Source organism: Dysidea avara, chromosome 7, assembly GCF_963678975.1.
Source record: "Dysidea avara chromosome 7, odDysAvar1.4, whole genome shotgun sequence".
In the NCBI taxonomy this organism is placed as follows: domain Eukaryota; kingdom Metazoa; phylum Porifera; class Demospongiae; order Dictyoceratida; family Dysideidae; genus Dysidea; species Dysidea avara.
In genome coordinates this window covers 3,551,923-3,570,024 of record NC_089278.1, presented here as the reverse complement: position 1 = coordinate 3,570,024, position 18,102 = coordinate 3,551,923, and the positions used below count along the sequence as shown (strand labels likewise).

General features: G+C 40.3%; 3 protein-coding genes across 4 annotated transcripts; 2 read left to right on the top strand and 1 right to left on the bottom strand.

The window, feature by feature from the left end:
• Positions 1–8: 8 nt before the first annotated feature.
• LOC136260983 (probable ATP-dependent RNA helicase DDX49) lies at positions 9–4,319 on the bottom strand. Its single transcript, XM_066054938.1, has 14 exons — positions 4,166–4,319; positions 3,950–4,073; positions 2,539–2,624; positions 2,366–2,487; positions 1,400–1,578; positions 1,284–1,335; positions 1,149–1,234; positions 1,028–1,103; positions 890–966; positions 661–758; positions 524–598; positions 380–468; positions 262–327; positions 9–216 (listed from the first exon to the last, which is right to left on the bottom strand). The coding sequence occupies exons 1-14, from the start codon at positions 4,275–4,277 to the stop codon at positions 175–177; spliced, it is 1,284 nt and encodes a 427-aa protein (XP_065911010.1). The 5' UTR covers positions 4,278–4,319; the 3' UTR covers positions 9–174.
• LOC136261008 (activated RNA polymerase II transcriptional coactivator p15-like) lies at positions 4,244–12,681 on the top strand. The gene is made up of 4 exons (XM_066054968.1): positions 4,244–4,400; positions 4,444–4,524; positions 12,363–12,468; positions 12,513–12,681. Exons 1-4 carry the CDS (start codon positions 4,335–4,337, stop codon positions 12,593–12,595), a joined length of 336 nt encoding a protein of 111 aa, XP_065911040.1. The 5' UTR covers positions 4,244–4,334; the 3' UTR covers positions 12,596–12,681.
• A 2,431-nt stretch (positions 12,682–15,112) lies between these two features.
• Positions 15,113–17,873, top strand: LOC136260978 (ATP-dependent Clp protease ATP-binding subunit clpX-like, mitochondrial). Of its 2 annotated transcripts, none has more exons than XM_066054931.1 (10): positions 15,113–15,492; positions 15,544–15,665; positions 15,746–15,953; positions 16,003–16,161; positions 16,509–16,639; positions 16,696–16,729; positions 16,777–17,030; positions 17,150–17,416; positions 17,470–17,562; positions 17,615–17,873. In XM_066054931.1, exons 1-10 carry the CDS (start codon positions 15,243–15,245, stop codon positions 17,804–17,806), a joined length of 1,710 nt encoding a protein of 569 aa, XP_065911003.1. In that variant the 5' UTR covers positions 15,113–15,242; the 3' UTR covers positions 17,807–17,873. The 2 variants fall into 2 exon arrangements, with proteins under 2 accessions (XP_065911003.1, XP_065911002.1); XM_066054930.1 differs by having other exon boundaries at positions 16,000–16,161.
• The last annotated feature ends 229 nt before the right edge of the window (positions 17,874–18,102 follow it).

The following is an 18,102-nucleotide window of genomic DNA, read 5'->3' as shown; positions in this document are numbered from 1 at the left end:
TAACTGAATCTTGCACGCCAGAGGATATTAAATTAGATGTACAGCCAGAATAGCACACTAGGACATGACGAAAACATTTCCGTGCACACATTTCATGTGCTAGAGTCAATGTTCTGTTCAGCTCTGTGTCGTTATCATGGCAACACAGAGGTCATGTGATCCACAAGATATGTGCTACTGCTCTTTCTTCTTAGGTTGTTTCTTCAATTTCTTTGCCTAGCATAGCAAATAAAATAGCACCACACATAACTGAATACTGACCTCCAACAGCTTTCTTTTGGTGAAATGTAGCTTTCTATTTTCACCAAAATTAGACTGGCTTAACTTCTGTTGACAAACATTAATATTCAATCATTGACTAGAGACCATAAAGCATTACCAATTCAACTTCCCGTCGTGTTATTGTGATCAAATTGATATGCTTTAGTGCTTTATGTTCTGATACATGATACTCCTCCAATCTTGTCTCTACACATCAACACATTACAAGTGATATAAACAATCAGACCATATACACACTAACTTATATGAGACTCGATATTGTGTAGTCGCTGTATATCGTACTGTGTAACCAAGGTGATAGCCACTCCATCTCTACCTGGATACAAGACACACACATGAGTCACTAAACTATTTGGATGTATGACTACTGACGCACACCTGCTCTAGCAGTACGACCAACTCTATGGACATAATCTTTCGGTGATGCTGGCACATTTGTATTGATAACAACATGAACTGACGGAATATCTAAACCTCTAAATAGTAATGAAATACATAACCATATAAGTATCATAAGTACAACACTTTCTTCTGCGGTAAATTTTATAATTAACAAAAATGAACAAACAGATTGTGGTTTCGCTGTAAGCCCACCAGAAAGACATACCTACTAGCCACATCTGTACATACCAACATTCTTGTCTTTTTGGATCGAAATTTGGCCAAGGATGCTAAACGTTCACCCTGGGAAAAAAAAAATATATCACACTACAATACAATGTTGCATGTCACAGAACCAATTCACCTGACTAAGCAGTGAATGCAAACAAGTGCAAGAGAATCCTAATGTCTTTAGTAGCAATGTTAAGACGTGACAATTTCTAAGCAGCCACATGTACAACAGTTGTGTAACAAAGGAAACTCACCGACAACTGTTAGTAAAGAGTATTAGTGTTTTCTCTTCTTCATCGTGTAAGGTTTGAAGAATATTAATCAAGTAGCAGTCTTTTACCTACCAAAACGCTGAACTAGCACGCAATTAATACACACAGACAACTTACTTTAGCAGGAACTAAAACATATTTCTGATCAAGGAGTTCTACAGTAACTGAACTATTGAAAGAATTTAAAGACATGTGTAAAATTGATTGGCCATTCATTTATGTGGTTATCTTACTCGAGTGGTGCTTGCCAGCAGAACGGCTTATTCACAGCTAGTTGTTGCAGTCGATTTAAACTATCCGACAGGGTTGCACTAAAGAATAATGTTTGTCTTTCCTTTGTCATTGAATCAAAAATAACCCGCAAGTCTTCAGCAAAGCTGGCATCTAGCAAACGATCAGCTTCATCCAACACCTGGAATAATAATATGCACATAATACATACACAGGCTGTTATAAGTAATACAATAATCAATATTACAAGTAGAAGGGATTTTCAGTTTGATTAGAGATCATGGCAATGAAAAGTAGCGAAACAAGGGAGGTCGCCTACACCTACAGCTATACTAGTGGACAATTAATCCCTACTTGACTGAATTAAGGATTAACTGTCCACTAGTCTAGGTGACCTCCCTTGTTTACTACTTTTTTATGGCCATGATCTCTAACCAAACTGAAATTCCTAATTCCCCTCTACTTGTTTACTTCTTTAAATAACATAATTATGACTAATGAACCTGTACATACCGCATCAAAAGGAATAATGATGCCAGACATGCCATTAAATTAGACTTGCATCTGAACATGCTTCAACTATCAATAGGTCCATGAGGCATGCATTGTACGTACTGCGGTATGCCAAAAAACACCGGTCAGGCTAAAATGACATCTAATAGCCTTAGTGGTATGTTTGTCTGAAAACATCAGGCAGGCAGTTAGATGGTTAGTCAGTCAGTAGAAAATCGTTAAATTTAAAAAAAATTCCATACCAACTTATTGGAAGTATTTTTGGTTGCTCTGTATTTCGGACTTGCTTAGACTCACCAATACTGCCAAAGTGCCATGAACGTATTGTGAGGCTGGTTTTGGGGAGACATTTTTGGCCTGAAAAGCCCAAACCGTCATGATGCGGAATATACAGTACTATCATACTTTAAACAAACTGCCATTGTTGTGGAATTTACAATTTACAGTAACCTTACCAAAAATTTAATCTTCTTCAAGGAGATGGAATGTGCTGTTTGTAGGTGACCAGCAAGGCGACCAGGTGTAGCAATCACGATGTGAGGTTGTTTGGCAAGTTCCAAACTTTGTTTCATCATGTCTGTATCCACAGCGTGAAGTATAGCATAGTATAATGATGACAGTAACTCACCAACACCTCCGACTATGACACAGTCCTTGTAATTCATTGGCCGACTGAATACTCTAAACTGATCAGCAATCTGGTATGCTAATTCCCTACCAGAACAAATGAAATAACAAGTAAGATATAATCACTGTGACCTGCCAAAAATTCTAATTGCAAACTTGACGTATAAAACTTCCTAGTCATACAGCTGCTATTGAAAAAATTGTGGGCAAAATATGTAGTTCACCAACCACAAACACACTGTATTTCTAAGATGGCATGTATGGATTGTATGCAAAACACACACATTCATTTGCTCTTTTTTGAAGAGTTTAGCAAACGTTGCTAACAAGGGAAGAGCAAGGGGTGACACACTGTAAAAATGCTAAAGGACAAATCTGCAAGTATATATAGCATATGGTAAGGGAAAATTCACCAACTCAAACATCCTGACCATGGTTACAGCAGTGCATGCCTATGTTAATCCCTTGAGATACAATAGTAGTAACAATAGCAGTAGCAAGAGCTCATTATTTTAATTATGTACTCTTGATAATAGTCATGTAGCAATGTAATGCACCTATCATTCGTAACCCCCAGTACTGGCTAAACAGGCCCCAGTACTGGCTAAACAGGCCCCAGTACTGGCTAAACAGGCCCCAGTACTGGCTAAACAGGGGAATTTGCAACAAAATATTCCCCAGGTGTAGGGTATTAGCCACTGCAATAATTTCCATCATTCCATTTTGTACCATATAGTACAACACTTTGGTGAATAGCATTACAATCGCCAAAGTTTTATCTGCCAATTATTTTTAGCAATCACATGAGCAGATTAGCCATGTTGAAAGGACGGGGTATTGAAGTATTGTGACAGGTATCGTGGGTTTTTCCAAGCATTCCCTTCGATTATCGTGAGGTTCATTGTCCCACAAGAATCCAATTTACATTGCTCTCGACATTATAAGAACCAACGAATGATGCTTACACTTGTACGGTAGGTACCACATCGCTACACACAAGTGCAAGCAATTGAGACTTGCTAATTAAGGGGTTAACAGCCGTCTCTATCATGAGTCGTCATCTCTCAATGCGAGGGATAAAGATTCACGATCGAATTGAAGCGGCTGCCATGCCCCTTAATTGGCAAGTTGTTAACCACTCACACTCGTGTGTAGCATTCGAGCGGTACAGTACGTGGTAGTTAAAAAAAAATCACCATTTGCTAAAGGTTTTTTTCATCAATTTTGCAATAGTGAGCTTTCACCAATCTCAGGAACCTAGCTAATGGCAATGGTTTCGTGTTAGTATACAGGTAGCGTCAGTATTCCAGCAGGGACATTTGCTTATGAAATTGTCTCATCCCCCTCCACCCTGTCTGTACTGGGGGAGTTAGAGGGTGCATAACAACCACACACGTACATTACATACATACCTAGTTGGTGTCAGTACAAGAGCAAACAATCCATGGGGATCTTCTGCAAGTTTCTGAAGAATTGGCAAAGCAAACGCTGCGGTCTTTCCACTGCCAGTCTTGGCACAGCCAATACAGTCTTTACCTTTACAATGACCACGTGTGTAACACACGAGACAACACGAGGTGACAAACACATAACTAACGACATGATAGTTCTAGGCAATCTCATCTTACCTTGTAAAATAGGCGGAATACAATTAACTTGTACTGGAGTAGGAGTCCTGTATCCAACCGTCGATACTTGTTTCACTATCCATTCTTTGAGTCCCAACGTATCGAACGCCATCTGTAATCTGAAAGTATTAGAATACAGGCCGCGTATCGAGGCGAGAATTGCAGAGACATGTCAAAAAGGAAGAATCGATCACGAGAATTCATTGACAATTCTGATGATTCAGATGACACTGGGGTAGGCCTTTACCTTAGGCAATTGGTGTTAATTTTATGTGCAGACTGCAGCCGCCAAAAAGGCTAAAGTTGTAAAACAGCAACCACAGGCTTCCAGTGATGCAGATTTGGATGATAAACTTGAAGTGAGTGAGTATGTTCATAGCTAGTTCTAGGTACACAGTGACTTTTGTTGCCCTTATTGGTTGAAGTTTGCTGTCACCCAATTTCATACAAGGGGCTGGTCACTTCTAATTCATTAGTGACAGTTGATACACTTGCAACCAGGATCAAGAATTTTGATTGTAGAAATTGTTCATACAGGATATTTAACTCTCGGGATTCAGTATCATGGGATGTAGTTGAACTGTTGATATGCCATGTATAATTGTTTTATAAGTAGCTACGATTTTTTGTCTTGCCAGGGCTCCAGTTATTTTTTGAAAGTAACTTGGTAACCCTAAGACTAGACTCCTGACCCCTTGTAATTGTATTGTACATGTAATTGTCAATTATTATGACATTTATCTCTCTTTCTCATGTTTAAAGTTAGCCTTTGAAGGTGCTTGATTATTACTTTTCGTCTTGATGACTTGATACACAAATTCCCTTGAGTGGATCTTATCCCAGTTGCAAGTGTTTCAATAGACACTAGAAGTTGTCATATCATCCCACAACACTATTATTTATTGTTTGTGTAGTGTGTCATGTATACTTGTGTGACCACCTATTACAAGCAAAAGATTTTATATGCTTTGGCCCCGAAGTTGATATCAGAATTTGTTAAACGCAGATGCCACTATAGTGGCTCTCACAACATGCATGGGTTCAAAGGCATATATATATAATATATCTTGTAAACAGAATATCCTATGAGTAAATGGTTTGGACCATGTTACTATGCGGTTAATGGCCATTTGCTTTATCCAAACATTGTAGCGCGATCAAGCATGATATAAGACGAATTGGAAAGAATTTTTACTAGTTTCTAAGACGATACTTACGGTGATACTACCCGTCACAACAGATAGAAGAAACAAAGAAGGGTTAGTAAAAGTTATCTGATATTGTAGATCTGTTCATTGTGAGTAGTTGATGATTTGACGAAGGTTTGGGCCTGAAGATTATATGAGTGAGATGAGCAAATGTAACACTGGTTTTTCCTTCTTATTGCACAATTTACAGCAATTTAGTAGCTCTAATAAAGTACACATAATTAGAAAGTTTGTGGTATGGCCACAGGGTGCTACATACTTTTGCTGTCAAGTGACTTCTGAGTTTCCTGCTACTCAAGAATACCTGTAAGAGATGAGCAGTATAACATGTATAGGGTGGACCTTGGACAGTGTTATATTTGCTCATCTTACTCATATAATCATGATTTAACTTCAGGCCCTTTGGGCCTTGGTCAAATCATCAATTATATTTTGTGAGATTCACTGCATGTAATACTGGTAGATTTCAAAGCTCATTCTTGCTTACGAACTGACAATCTCCTTGTTGTGAGTACTGAGTAGCAGGGAACAAACCCTTATGCTACTCATGCATGGCCAGAATAGCCTTTAGGTTTCTCATGCCATGAGTTTATTATGATGTTAGCAATTATGGCATTACATGGCTGACAGACTTATACACAGGGTATACATATGTACAGCAAGATTACAATGATTCATCTTACTGGCTGAATTATTTATGGCAAATTAACAGTTACTGTCCTGATCATCTCCTACTTCTTGCTAACCGTGGTAGTTTTTCTGTCTGAGTACTGAGCACCAACTGGGCAAAATTCTTCTCAGCTGAGGTAGATGATCGGTAGCAGAATTGTCGGAATGTTGATTCACTACTCCAGTCTGCCGTCTTATACATCTGCAATGTGCAGCTCCTTTCCTACAGCCGCTGAAGTGGAAGCCCTCCACACTGGATGTGCTTTGAAGGTGTCTGTGTCCACCCTTACCTTCTTCAGAGTGTCCTTGATCCAGTGAGCCATCCTCTGGGATTGAGGTTTTACATGCGACAGGAATAGAGGAGCTGGCACGTCTGCTTGAAAGTCTCTGCAATTCTTTGTAGCCTGCTCATACGCATGGAGGCACTGCACTATACAGAGATGGTTGTCATGAGGAAAGGAAGCAAAGAAACATTCCTTCAGTGATGCCCCAGTTTTCCTCTTCTTGGTAAGGGAAGTTAGTTTGAAAACTACCCCATCAGGGAAGAAATATCTAAACTGCAGATCCAGGGCCTGTAACTCTGAAGTTCTATTGGCACCAACTAGAGCCATCAGCAGTGCCAGCTTTCCTGATAACTCCTTCAAGGATAAATCCTTGTTGTCCCTTTGACCTTTAATTCAGGAGAGAACTGCTGCCACATCCCAGGTGGTGGAATACTGTGGTGCAGGAGGCCTCAAGTTGTAGATCCCTTTCATCACCCTGGAGGCCACGGGATGCTGGCCTATCGGAGCTGCTTCAATGTTATTGTGAGTCATAGAGACTGCGGATCTAATCAGGTTAATCAAACAATATTGAAGGACCTCCTTGTAGAGATCTGCCAGGAAGTCTAGGAATGGCTGGATGCTACATGAAATGGGATCAACTTCCCGTTGGCAACACCAGTGACTCCAACATGACCATCCTGACTGGTAGGCTGTATTTGTCCCTTTACTCCACCCTGCTTATAGGAGTTCTGAAGCTTTTTCTGAAACTCCTGTTGCTGTATGCTGCTCCCTGATACTCTGCAGGCGAGAAGCTGTAGTGAGCCTTGGCGAATCAGTGGGTGAGTATGATTGCTTGGGTTCTGAAGTAGATCCATGCGATTGAAGACCCAAGGGGAAATCCACTAGGCATTCCATCAACACTGGATATCATGCCTGTGAGGGTCACTGTGGGACTACTATTGTGATGGTACTCTGCTCCTGCTGGATCTTCTGGAAGCATCTCCCAATTAGGCTAAAGGGTGGAAACACGTATCCGTCCAGATTCTTCCAATTCAACTGGAGGGCATTGTTTCCCTGAGCAAATGACGTAGTCCGGGAGTTGGTGATTCAGCCTGATTGTACCCGGCAAATACCCAGTGTCTGCTGAATCATGTCGAATACCTCCCTGTGGAGCCTCCATTCTGCCAATGACTCCACCTGACATGACTCCTGATCTACTATAGTATTCATGATTCCTGGGAGATGTTCTGCAGACAGGATGATCTCTGTGTGTGGAGACACCATTGCCACAGCTGACAAGCTTGGAAGGAAAGGATTGGTGAGTGTGTACCGCCTATCTTGTTCACATAAGAGACTGCTGAGCGGTTGTCCATCTGCAGTAGTACCTGGAGATTGCTCCTTTGCTTGGTGAAGGCTTTGACTGCAAAGGATCCTGCCAGGAGCTCCAAGAAGTTGATGTGCTGAGTCTTTTCTTGGACTGACCAGTGGCGTCTTGTTCTTACCCCACTGCAAACTACTCCCCATCCTTGGAGGGAGGCATCTGATTGTACAATCAGGTCTGGAGAGGAGGGAGTGATTTCTCTTCCATTCCATTTCTGCAGGTGGAGGATCCACTAGTGCATCTTGTCCTGAGAATCCTGATTCAATGTCACCCGGGTTCTGAATGAGGATGTCCTCTTCAGGGTTTGTATCAGTTGTTGTTGTAGATGGCGATAGTATAGAGGAGCTGGCAGGACTGTCAACCATGCGGCTGACATTCTTCCAATCACAGATGCCAGTACTTGGGCTGTTATGGTTACCTTTGCCAGCGCGTCTGCAGTCATTGATTATTTGTTGTATTTTCTCCTCTGGCAAGAATAATCTCATCAAGGTCGCGTCCACTAGTAGTCCCAGGTACATGCTCCGGTGTGAGGGCTCCTTCGCTCTGTTGACTGTGAAGCCCAGCTCTTCTAGGAGGGAGATAGTCCGTTGGACTTGTTGCTGCAGTAGTTCCCGATCCTCTGCCATCACCAGGATGTCGTCTAAATAGATCACTGTTCGCAGGCCCAGAAACCTTAGGTGAGCCATTACTGGTTGGAGGAGCTTGGTGAAAATTCTTGGTACCCTGCATAGACCAAACGGTAGATGGGTGAATTCGTAGGTGGTGCCTTCCCATACGAATCTGAGGTATTTCCTGTGATGTTTGGCAATGGCCACTGAGAGATATGAGATATGCATCTTTCAAGTCTACCAAGCACATTCAATCCCCTTCTCTCAACAGCTCCTTGACCCAACAAATTCCCTCCATCTTGAAGTGGTGATTGGACATGAAAGTGTTGAGGGGTCTCAGATTCATTACTGGATGCTGTGATCCGTCCTTCTTCGGAATTACAAAGAGTCTGCTGGTGAACTGTTCCATCTGGGGATGAGTCCTTGCTATTGCTCCCTTGGCTAGCAGTGATTGGATTTCTGCTGTGATTGCCTGGTGTTCGCTTAATGATCTGGCCACTGACATTACTGGGCTGATCTGGAGGGGGTCTGTACCTGGTAGCCTTTCACCACCTCCAAAACCTAGGGGTCTTGGGTAATCTGTTTCCATGCTGGTAAGCAGAATTGGATTTCCCGGCTGGCATTAGTTCTGTCTGTGTTTCTTGGTCCAGTAGTTTGCTTTCCCTCTGTTGTGCTTCGGGTGTGGGCAGGGATTGTATGGCTTCAATTGACACTGATTGTACAACTTCGATTGGTGCTGGGATCCCTTGCTGCCATACTTGTTTGGGGTGCTTTTGGACAAAAAAAAATGTAGATCAGATGGATCATCTGGATGGCTTCTCTTCCTGGACTTATGGGGTGGAGCTGTAACCTTTGCTAGTGCCTTATCTGTCTCCAATTTCTTGGAGGCTTTCTCCGAGAACCCCAGACCAAAGAGCTTGTCCTTCCTGTGTTTGTACTCCTCTGTAGCCAAGGATTTAAGGCTAGGATTGATTCTTGCCCTAGCAATCTTTCTCCTTTCTAAGGAGATTGAATGGGATGCGCTTCCCAGCAAAACCAGGGCCCTTTGGATTAGCAAGGCAATTTGTTCTTTATCTGCCTCCACTACTGGGTTAATCATATCTGCCCACAAGCAGGTCAGTTGACCACCAACATCTAAGAGCTCCTCTTGAATGTCAAACAACGTTTTCTCCTGTCCAAAGAAGGATCCTTGCCTTTGTCCTTCAGTTGTTTCTTGACTTTTTCATCGAGCCTCGGTACTTCCATTGCTGGACAATTTGGTTTAGGGTAGTCGTCTAGAATTGCCTCCCTTTCTGCCGGTAACAATTGGTGGTTGAAGTGTCACTTGAGGTAGTTGCTCATTACTTCTGGAGGAGGGTCCCACGTAGTATTTTCAACAACAACTGGGTTAAACTCAGCAAACAGGCTGTTCGATTTGTTGTCATGAATTGTCACGTGGTCCTTATTGTTGTCCAGTATCATCATTTTCAGCGTCTTGTTCAGGAATTTCTACCGGAATTAAGTCACGGAATGAAATCAATGACGCTTGGGGAAGAGTAGGATGACCTCCTGGCCCTGCATGTACAGGTGTGAAAATGGTGGAAAGATGGCCACCACAATGGGGAAAACAGGTCGGCAAGGACCCTCTGGAGAATGGCTGCAATACATCTACACCTTGAGCTGTCCCACTAGGGGTAAGGTGCGGCGCGGAAGCAGGAAACGTCCCACATGGGGTGAAGGGGTTGTGGGTTGACACGCGGAATTTAACCTCTGCCACACTCCATCCTCTTGACAGGATTCAGCAGCAATCTTGCTTAAGTTCCTCGTCGAAAGCTTCTTTCTGGTTGTCACTCATTTCAAATATAGAGAGCTACCAAACTGCTACACATGCAGCAAAAGAAAAACAAAGCGGGATTTGGAGTATGCGGTGCCCTCTTATAGGCAGCCATATAGGATATACGACAAACTATCTAATTATGCTTTATTAGAGCTACTAAATTGCTGTAAATTGTGCAATAAGAAGGAAATACCAGTGTTACATGCAGTAATGAAATTTATACAAGTAAATTAGTAACCATGAAAAGCATTAGAAATTAGTGAAACAAATTACCAATTAGTTGACTAGTGATTTAAAATCATTTCCAAGGATGAGGTGATTGCACACGCTTGAGTGCCACCAAAATAATAATATTGTCTAAGTACATAAGTTTTATTTGGTTGTATGTTCACATCTTACTTTTCTTTAACAAAAGCAGGTTTGCATAATTTGTTGGGAGTGTGGCCTCATTGTGAACTCTCGATCCTTATAAAATTTGGTTAGCATGTCCTAAGTAGCCCGGTTAAATGTCGCATTTGAATAGTGGCCACACTATGCCCTTAAAGATAGAACATAAACGTTGCCCTTGAATGAATGCCGCAGCTATTATTTGAATCTGTAGTCTTTGATTGTTATAAGGAGTTATCTGCCTATCCTTGGGTTAGACTTTCCTGTAGTACTATTCAGTAGTATTCCCAGTAAGGAAAAGTACAATAGTTATTTATCTAGAGGCCACGCCTTTCATCCGCTGTGTGCACAACACAGTAAAATATACTAGAGCTACTAGTAAGTATGTACATAGTCATCTTATACAACAATTTTTGTTTGCTATATACTGAATAGTTGCCACACATGAGAACTGCTTATGCTGTAAACACACACACATCGTCGAATAGAGACTGCCCTTGAATAGTAGCCACACTGATTTACTATGTTAACGTAGTCATGGTGTTGAACCAAGTCAATATGGTATTTACTTGCATGAACCTGATACCTTTCCATATGATGAAATTGATCAACTACTGTATCCAAATATGGTGAGAAGCTTTATTTATAGTTCTCAAAGTAATTTTCACTGAATATCCTGAATTTACCTCTATTGATGCCAATTTTATGAGCTTGTCAGGCAGGAAGTTGAACCACAACTATATTGTTATGCATAAAAGAAACTAATCTTATTAAACACACTACAAGTTACCACACAAGTAAAGGATAGCATATTTATTGCTAGCAAAGTAAGGTCATGTTTATACTCTTTGTAAGGAGCTCACCAGCCACATCATCATGAACGAATGCTGGCTTGTGTGTTCTACAGTCACTAGAGGAAGAAGCATGCCATCTTGACTTTTGACCCTTGAAAGCTGAGTCAATTAGTCTTTATTCTAGCCTCATAGCACATAACAGAGTTATGGCCACTTTTATATGTTAATTTATGTTTCATTGTTTTACAAGCAATTTTTCTGACTATCAATTTTCCTGGCGCTTTTGCCTTTGCCACAATGCTATTACATCACCCAAAAATAGTTATAGTTTCATTCATGTATATGGCTTTAGCACTACAGAAGGGGAAAGAGAAGCATGTGTTTTTGATACTTAAGTGGTACTTCATTTTGCCTAGCTCTACTATTTCTTTCCATGAAGTTGAACCTCTTTTGATAAGGCCACAAAGGACCAAGAAATGTAGTCATTATATTGAGGTTGCCATACCTCTGAGCTATATTATGGTCCTCATGAGTCAAGTCCTGGAATGTGTATCTCACTTGTTAATCCTCAAGGATGAAATTTTCATGGACGGCTAAGCAACCATGAATCCACAAATATTATATTAGTGCATAGATGGTTCTGGGCAGACAAGTTCGCACAGAGCCACACAAGACAACGTAACCGGATGAAGTAGGGTTCCTGTGATCAGGTAGTAAGTGATGAGTGATGGTAGCTATTGCAACATATGTGGGAATATCCCTACTTTGGCATTGAACAGATGGTAGTAACATGCCAATGTAGGGATTTTCCCACATAGCTATGTAAGCTATTACATAGTTATGGTAGCTATGTAATAGCTACCATCAACATAGCTACCATCATTCATATAATCTTACTGGAACCCTACTTAAAAAAAACCCTCACAGTTAGGTGATGTCATAGGGATTTAACCTCCTCTGAAAATACTGGTACCAAGTATGGCACTTGTCAGGTCATAGGATAACAGCATTATTGTACTCTGTGTGTTCCCATTGTGATGTACTGATCTTTGTGTAAATATTTCTTTGCAGTTGTCCCCAAAGAGGTTTGTAACTGTGCGCACATTTAAGGGCAGGATTATGGTTGACATCCGGGAATACTGGGACTCCGATGGAGAATTAAAACCGGGAAAGAAAGGTCTGTATGAGCAAAGTAAATGGTGTCATGATGCTTTATCACAGGCATTTCGTTATCACTGGAACAATGGGAAAAACTCAAGGGGTTTGTTTCAGAGATTGACAAAAGAATATCTGGAATTTCATAGAAAACTTAACATACACATGTACACAACACAGATACAATATGATTTACACGTTGAAATGATCAAATCTTTCTAATTGGCAAAAAGAAGTGTGTAGTAGACACTGACTAGTTTCATTTGCCTTCTGCTTTCTTTAGTTGTTTCTCTCTCATAATATCAGCATCCCTATGAGGAAGAAGTGAACACAAATATATATATTTAAAATGTCTTGCACACAGCTACAGCTAGACTTGGTGTGATAAGAGGTTCATTGTGTTTCTGTTTGTGCTACTAAATTGGGAAGCATAGAAACACAGAAGGTACAAATGGGGTACATCAACTGATCTAATTTAAATGAATGTAGCTCCACAATATAAACACAAATTTTAGTGTGGAACTGAGGAAATCACCTTAAGTAAATGGCCAAGCTGTGATAGCCTGTGAAAAGGTCGTGAAATCAAAGGTGGTAGCAAAGAAATGGCTGCAATGATTTTTTCACAGCTTGGGTGTATTAGTTTTGCTTTTTTTTCCCCTACAGGAATAGCAAATAGGATAGAAGAGAATGAAATTGTATTTATATGGTTACTATTTAAGCATTGAATGAATGTTCTATTACGATGACTGTTCTATTAGAGTATCTTGATCACACATTAGGTCATAGCTGTTATTCCAATTACATTTAAATCAACCCAATTAGTTACTTTTAGCTGTTGATTGGTCACATAAACATATCTGTCTTGCAAAAATCCGTACTCTCCTGGTTTCAACATGTTGAATAAACTGTAGTAAGTTGGATTCATTTAACTAAACATAGTGCTGGTCACAGCAAATTATCTTGGTGTTTAGAAACACAAGCAACTTTGCCAGTTGTACGATAGCCACCACTTGAATGCAACATCGCTACGTGCAAGCGATTAAGACTTGCCAATTAAGGGGTGTGGCAGTCATTTCTATCGCGAGTCGTCATCCCTTACTGTGAGGGATAAAGACTCGCAATCAAAATGGCTGCCACGCCCCTTAATTGGTGAGTTGTTTAATCACTCACACTTGCGTGTATACAGTATGTGGTAGCTATGTTCTATCATAGATTATAAAGAAATTTCAGGTGAAGTGCCATTCGCTAAAGTTTTTTCCGCCAATTTTGCAATGGTGGGTTTTCGCCAAACATTTTTACTGCCAAAGTTTTTTATTATACGGTAGCCAACTTCGAAAACCACTGAGCCACGCGTGTTCAAATAGTTTGGTGCAACGCCGCATGCATTCGAATAGTTTGATGCAATGTACACCCATAGATGGAAGCCCTACTGTAGTCTATTAACACTATCAGCGGAGAACCTTGACTGATGGCCATGGTAAAGAAGGATAAAAAGTAATTACCACAATGGCGCACTCATTATATGTTTATCAATATGCCAAAGGTTTTTCTTAAGCGAATTAGAAACATCTCTTTGAAAGAATTAGGGCTGTAGCTGTAGCCAGTTTTCCGCTACGCTTGACTGAAGGTGTCAGCAGACAGGCAGTAGAAAATTCCGTTGAATAATTAAAAAAAAATCTATAGCAACTTGACAGAAACATTTGGTCAATCTGAAGACACTTTTGGGCTTGATTTTACTCAACCAATACTGTCATGATGTTGTGAGGAAAATTGAGGCATGTTTTTGGGTTATATTATATCACAGGCCACGCCCACACCTTCGCCATCCCCTACTATACAGTACTATCGTACTGTATGATAGTAGAAATAACTTGTAGCAATTGTGTAGTAAAGTGTATTAGACAGTAGTTTAGCTTAGTTAGATTGTTCTAGAGTGGATAGTTTTGTGCACATTCTATTAAAAGCTTGCCACCTTGGACAGGGTTGGATTCAACCATCACGATTGGGTACTTGGCAGAGTTGCTACAAAGTGAGCAGTGTATAAACCCATCTATAAAAGGTTAGATAAATGTTTAGAATAAAAAAATTTTATTCCGTTGTTCCGCTATTCTGTGTTTTCAGGACTCCCATATCTTTATGTCCTTGTTAGGACCTTTAGGTACACCACAGAGAGAATGCAAATGTATGAAACAATCAAACTTTGTTAGAGCATTCAATTCATACAACTAAGACAAAGAACTTGAGGCCCATGATTGAAAAGTAAATGTAATGAGACACAGGGTCAAGCTTAGTTAACACTAATTTGGGGGCTTGATCATTGATGTATGGTTGCAGATTGTGATCCTGTTGTGTAGGGCCATGACTAACATTATGATGAGTGTACTTCACGTGGTTACATAACTGTACAAATATCACAATGCACCTTTGCCTTCTTGCCTCCAGCGACTGTCCCTTGTTTGCGTCCTGTTGGTCAGCACATTTTGATTTTCCTGACTGTTTCTTTGCGTTCTTTTGTCTTGCCAACTCTCTCTGATTTCCACCTACAATGCCAATACAACAGCAACGTACTGAAACGCGAACAACGTACGTGTCATCTCTCAGGTTTACTGCTTTGTCGAAACAGTGAACACAAAAGGCTCGATAATTGGGCAATTAATGACGTCGTGCACTGTTTTGTTGGCATTAAATAGAAAAATGGTTAAGGAACTGTCTCGTGAACTTTTGCAGTGACTACATACTTAGAGACTCAATCCAAACTAGATTTATCAGTGGAAGTCGTTACACTGTATAATTATAATGTCAGCTACAATGTCAAGGACTTGTTCGTATCTACGGACACAATTTTTGCGTCATCCTGAGAAGTATTATCGATTTTCACCATTAATTAGCAGTGGTCGTCAAAAAGTGTTCGCTAGAACCGTACGCACCTCTGCACAATATCTCAGTAATGGTGGAAAGGGAAAAGGCAATAGTATGGGGAGCAAAAGTGGTAGAAATAATTGTCCAAGGTGTGGGGAACCTTTTAAAAATATCCCTCCAGCGTTGGGTAAGTTGCTATATTGTAAAATAGCCATTTCACCACCTCTGTTTGTTACAGCTTCCGCAAGATTTGTGGTGTGCGAATCTTGTCACCATTTCTACCAAGTGATAACGGACTATGATTTCAACAGCTCTTCCAGTGAAGCAGAAAAGTTTACTGACTTGCCTTCACCTAAACAGGTATGATGTACAGTGTTAGTATGTTGCATCTCTGGTCTGGATGGTGTACATTTGTCCTAGATTATAATCTTTCTTCTCAGATATGTGATTATCTCAATCGATATGTCATCGGGCAGCAGCACACCAAGAAGGTGTTATCAGTTGCTGTATATAATCACTACAAAAGGTTAAGCAATAATCTGACACTACCACGGACAGTTGCCGACAGCCATAAGGGTGAGAAAGGCCTGCAGACTGAAACAGTGTTTCATGGTACTAAACAAATAACATTTCTAAATGGTAAAACAGGTTAGAAGAATTCCGCACTGTGCACAAAATATTTCTACACTCTTAGTAGATATCATCAACTTTCATGTTGATGGAGTTGTTCAAGATACAGCATCAGAGCAAATGGAAGAACTGGAGGAGGACCTCTCTCCCAGCCAACTGATGCAAAACAATCATAAGTTCATGTTGGACAAGAGCAACATCTTGTTGATGGGACCAACTGGATCAGGTGTGTGTTGTGTAATGGTGTGTTTGTATATAGTGGTGTGCTTTTGTGGTACACGAGGGGTCTACAATGAGTGAAAAATCACCTATGAGATTTACAAGATTTGATAATTACACAGATTTATAATTTTAAAAACAGATTTATAATTTTAAAAGGATTTACGCTGAAAACTTATCAAAAATAATAAAATAATTATGTCACACTTTTAGTAAGCAGAAATTAATTTGGAGATTTAAGATTCTTTCATTGGCCTACGAAATTTACACATCATTGCTGACCCCTCAGTAGTGGTACATGGGTGCGTATGTAGTACCCGTGATGTTCTATGATAAAGTGGTATGATATTGTAGGGAAGACACTCTTGGCAAGAACTCTAGCTAAATGTCTCAATGTACCCTTTGTAATCTGTGACTGTACGGCCCTCACACAAGCAGGTTATGTTGGTGAAGACATTGAGTCAATCATTGCCAAACTGTTGTGTGTAAGTGTAATCATTCTAGTAATAGGTGATGTTGTTTATGCTCTGTTTGTTCATAGGAGGCAAATTACAATGTGGATAAGGCTCAGAGAGGTTGGTTTGTTTCAATGGCTTGTGCTATAAATTGTACATTCTATTAGGTATTGTGTTTCTGGATGAAGTGGACAAAATCGGATCTGTGCCTGGTTTTCACCAACTACGAGATGTAGGGGGTGAGGGGGTACAGCAAGGCTTACTGAAGATTCTAGAAGGCAGTGTGGTACATGTTCCTGAAAAAAACTCACGTAAAATTCGTGGGGAAACAGTGCCAGTGGACACAACGAACATTCTCTTTATTGCATCCGGAGCCTTTAATGGAATTGACAAAATTGTTAGTAAGAGATTAAAAGACAAGGTGAGACGACCTGTACACGCATGTTACACACAGTGTGTGCTTACACACACAACACACTTGTGTGCTTACACACACACAACACACTATGCCTGCACAAGTGACACAAAGTTTATGAACAGGTAATGGGATTCAATGCAGCCGCTTCTCTTAGTGGCCAAAATTCAGACACAACAAATACTAAAACTGAACAAGAAGAGAAAGATGAACTGTTTTCAAAAGTTGAAACTGGAGATCTCATTAAATTTGGAATGATCCCAGAATTTATTGGGAGACTACCAATCACTGTTAGTCTTCATTCACTGGACGAAAGTGACTTGACTAAAATACTGACTGAACCTCGTAATGCCCTCATCCCTCAGTACCAACTGTTGTTCAAAATGGATCAGGTAATGTTGTATAATAATTGTGCTATATCATTAGCTCACACCATCACACACAGGTTGAACTGGTGTTTGGCAGTGATGCGATCACTGCCATTGCTCAGCGTACACTGGACAACAAGTCCGGAGCACGAGGCCTCCGAGCAATACTGGTGTGTTCCTATCATTAGAAGGACTATTGTGATACTGTGTGCATGTGTGTAGGAAAATCTGTTATTGGATGCCATGTTTGATATACCTGGCTCTAACATTGAGAGAGTGTATATTGATAAAGACATTGTAATGGGTAAGAAAAAACCTGAGTATCATTACAGTGAAACACCGACAACAAACAACGAAACATTGACACAAGCAAGCGAAGAAGAAGTAATTGATAAAGTTGAGAGCTCCCTGTGACCAATGGACTACTAATTTTACTTACTTTTTACTCTTGAATACAATTATAGTTTAAATTCTCTTTAAATATTTAAGCATGCATCAATAATTGATAGTTATGCATGGCATGACTGAGGTAAAGCCACTTCACTATATACACTTCACTATATAGTGTAATTTTAGGCCTTACTATATATCGCAAGCCACTGGATATTATCGGTCATAATATTTGTTATTTCCCCATATAGAAGCCATTCTCTGGCAGTGAGTTATATATAGTAGCAATCTTAGCTATGCAATAGCACTATTATTCCTTA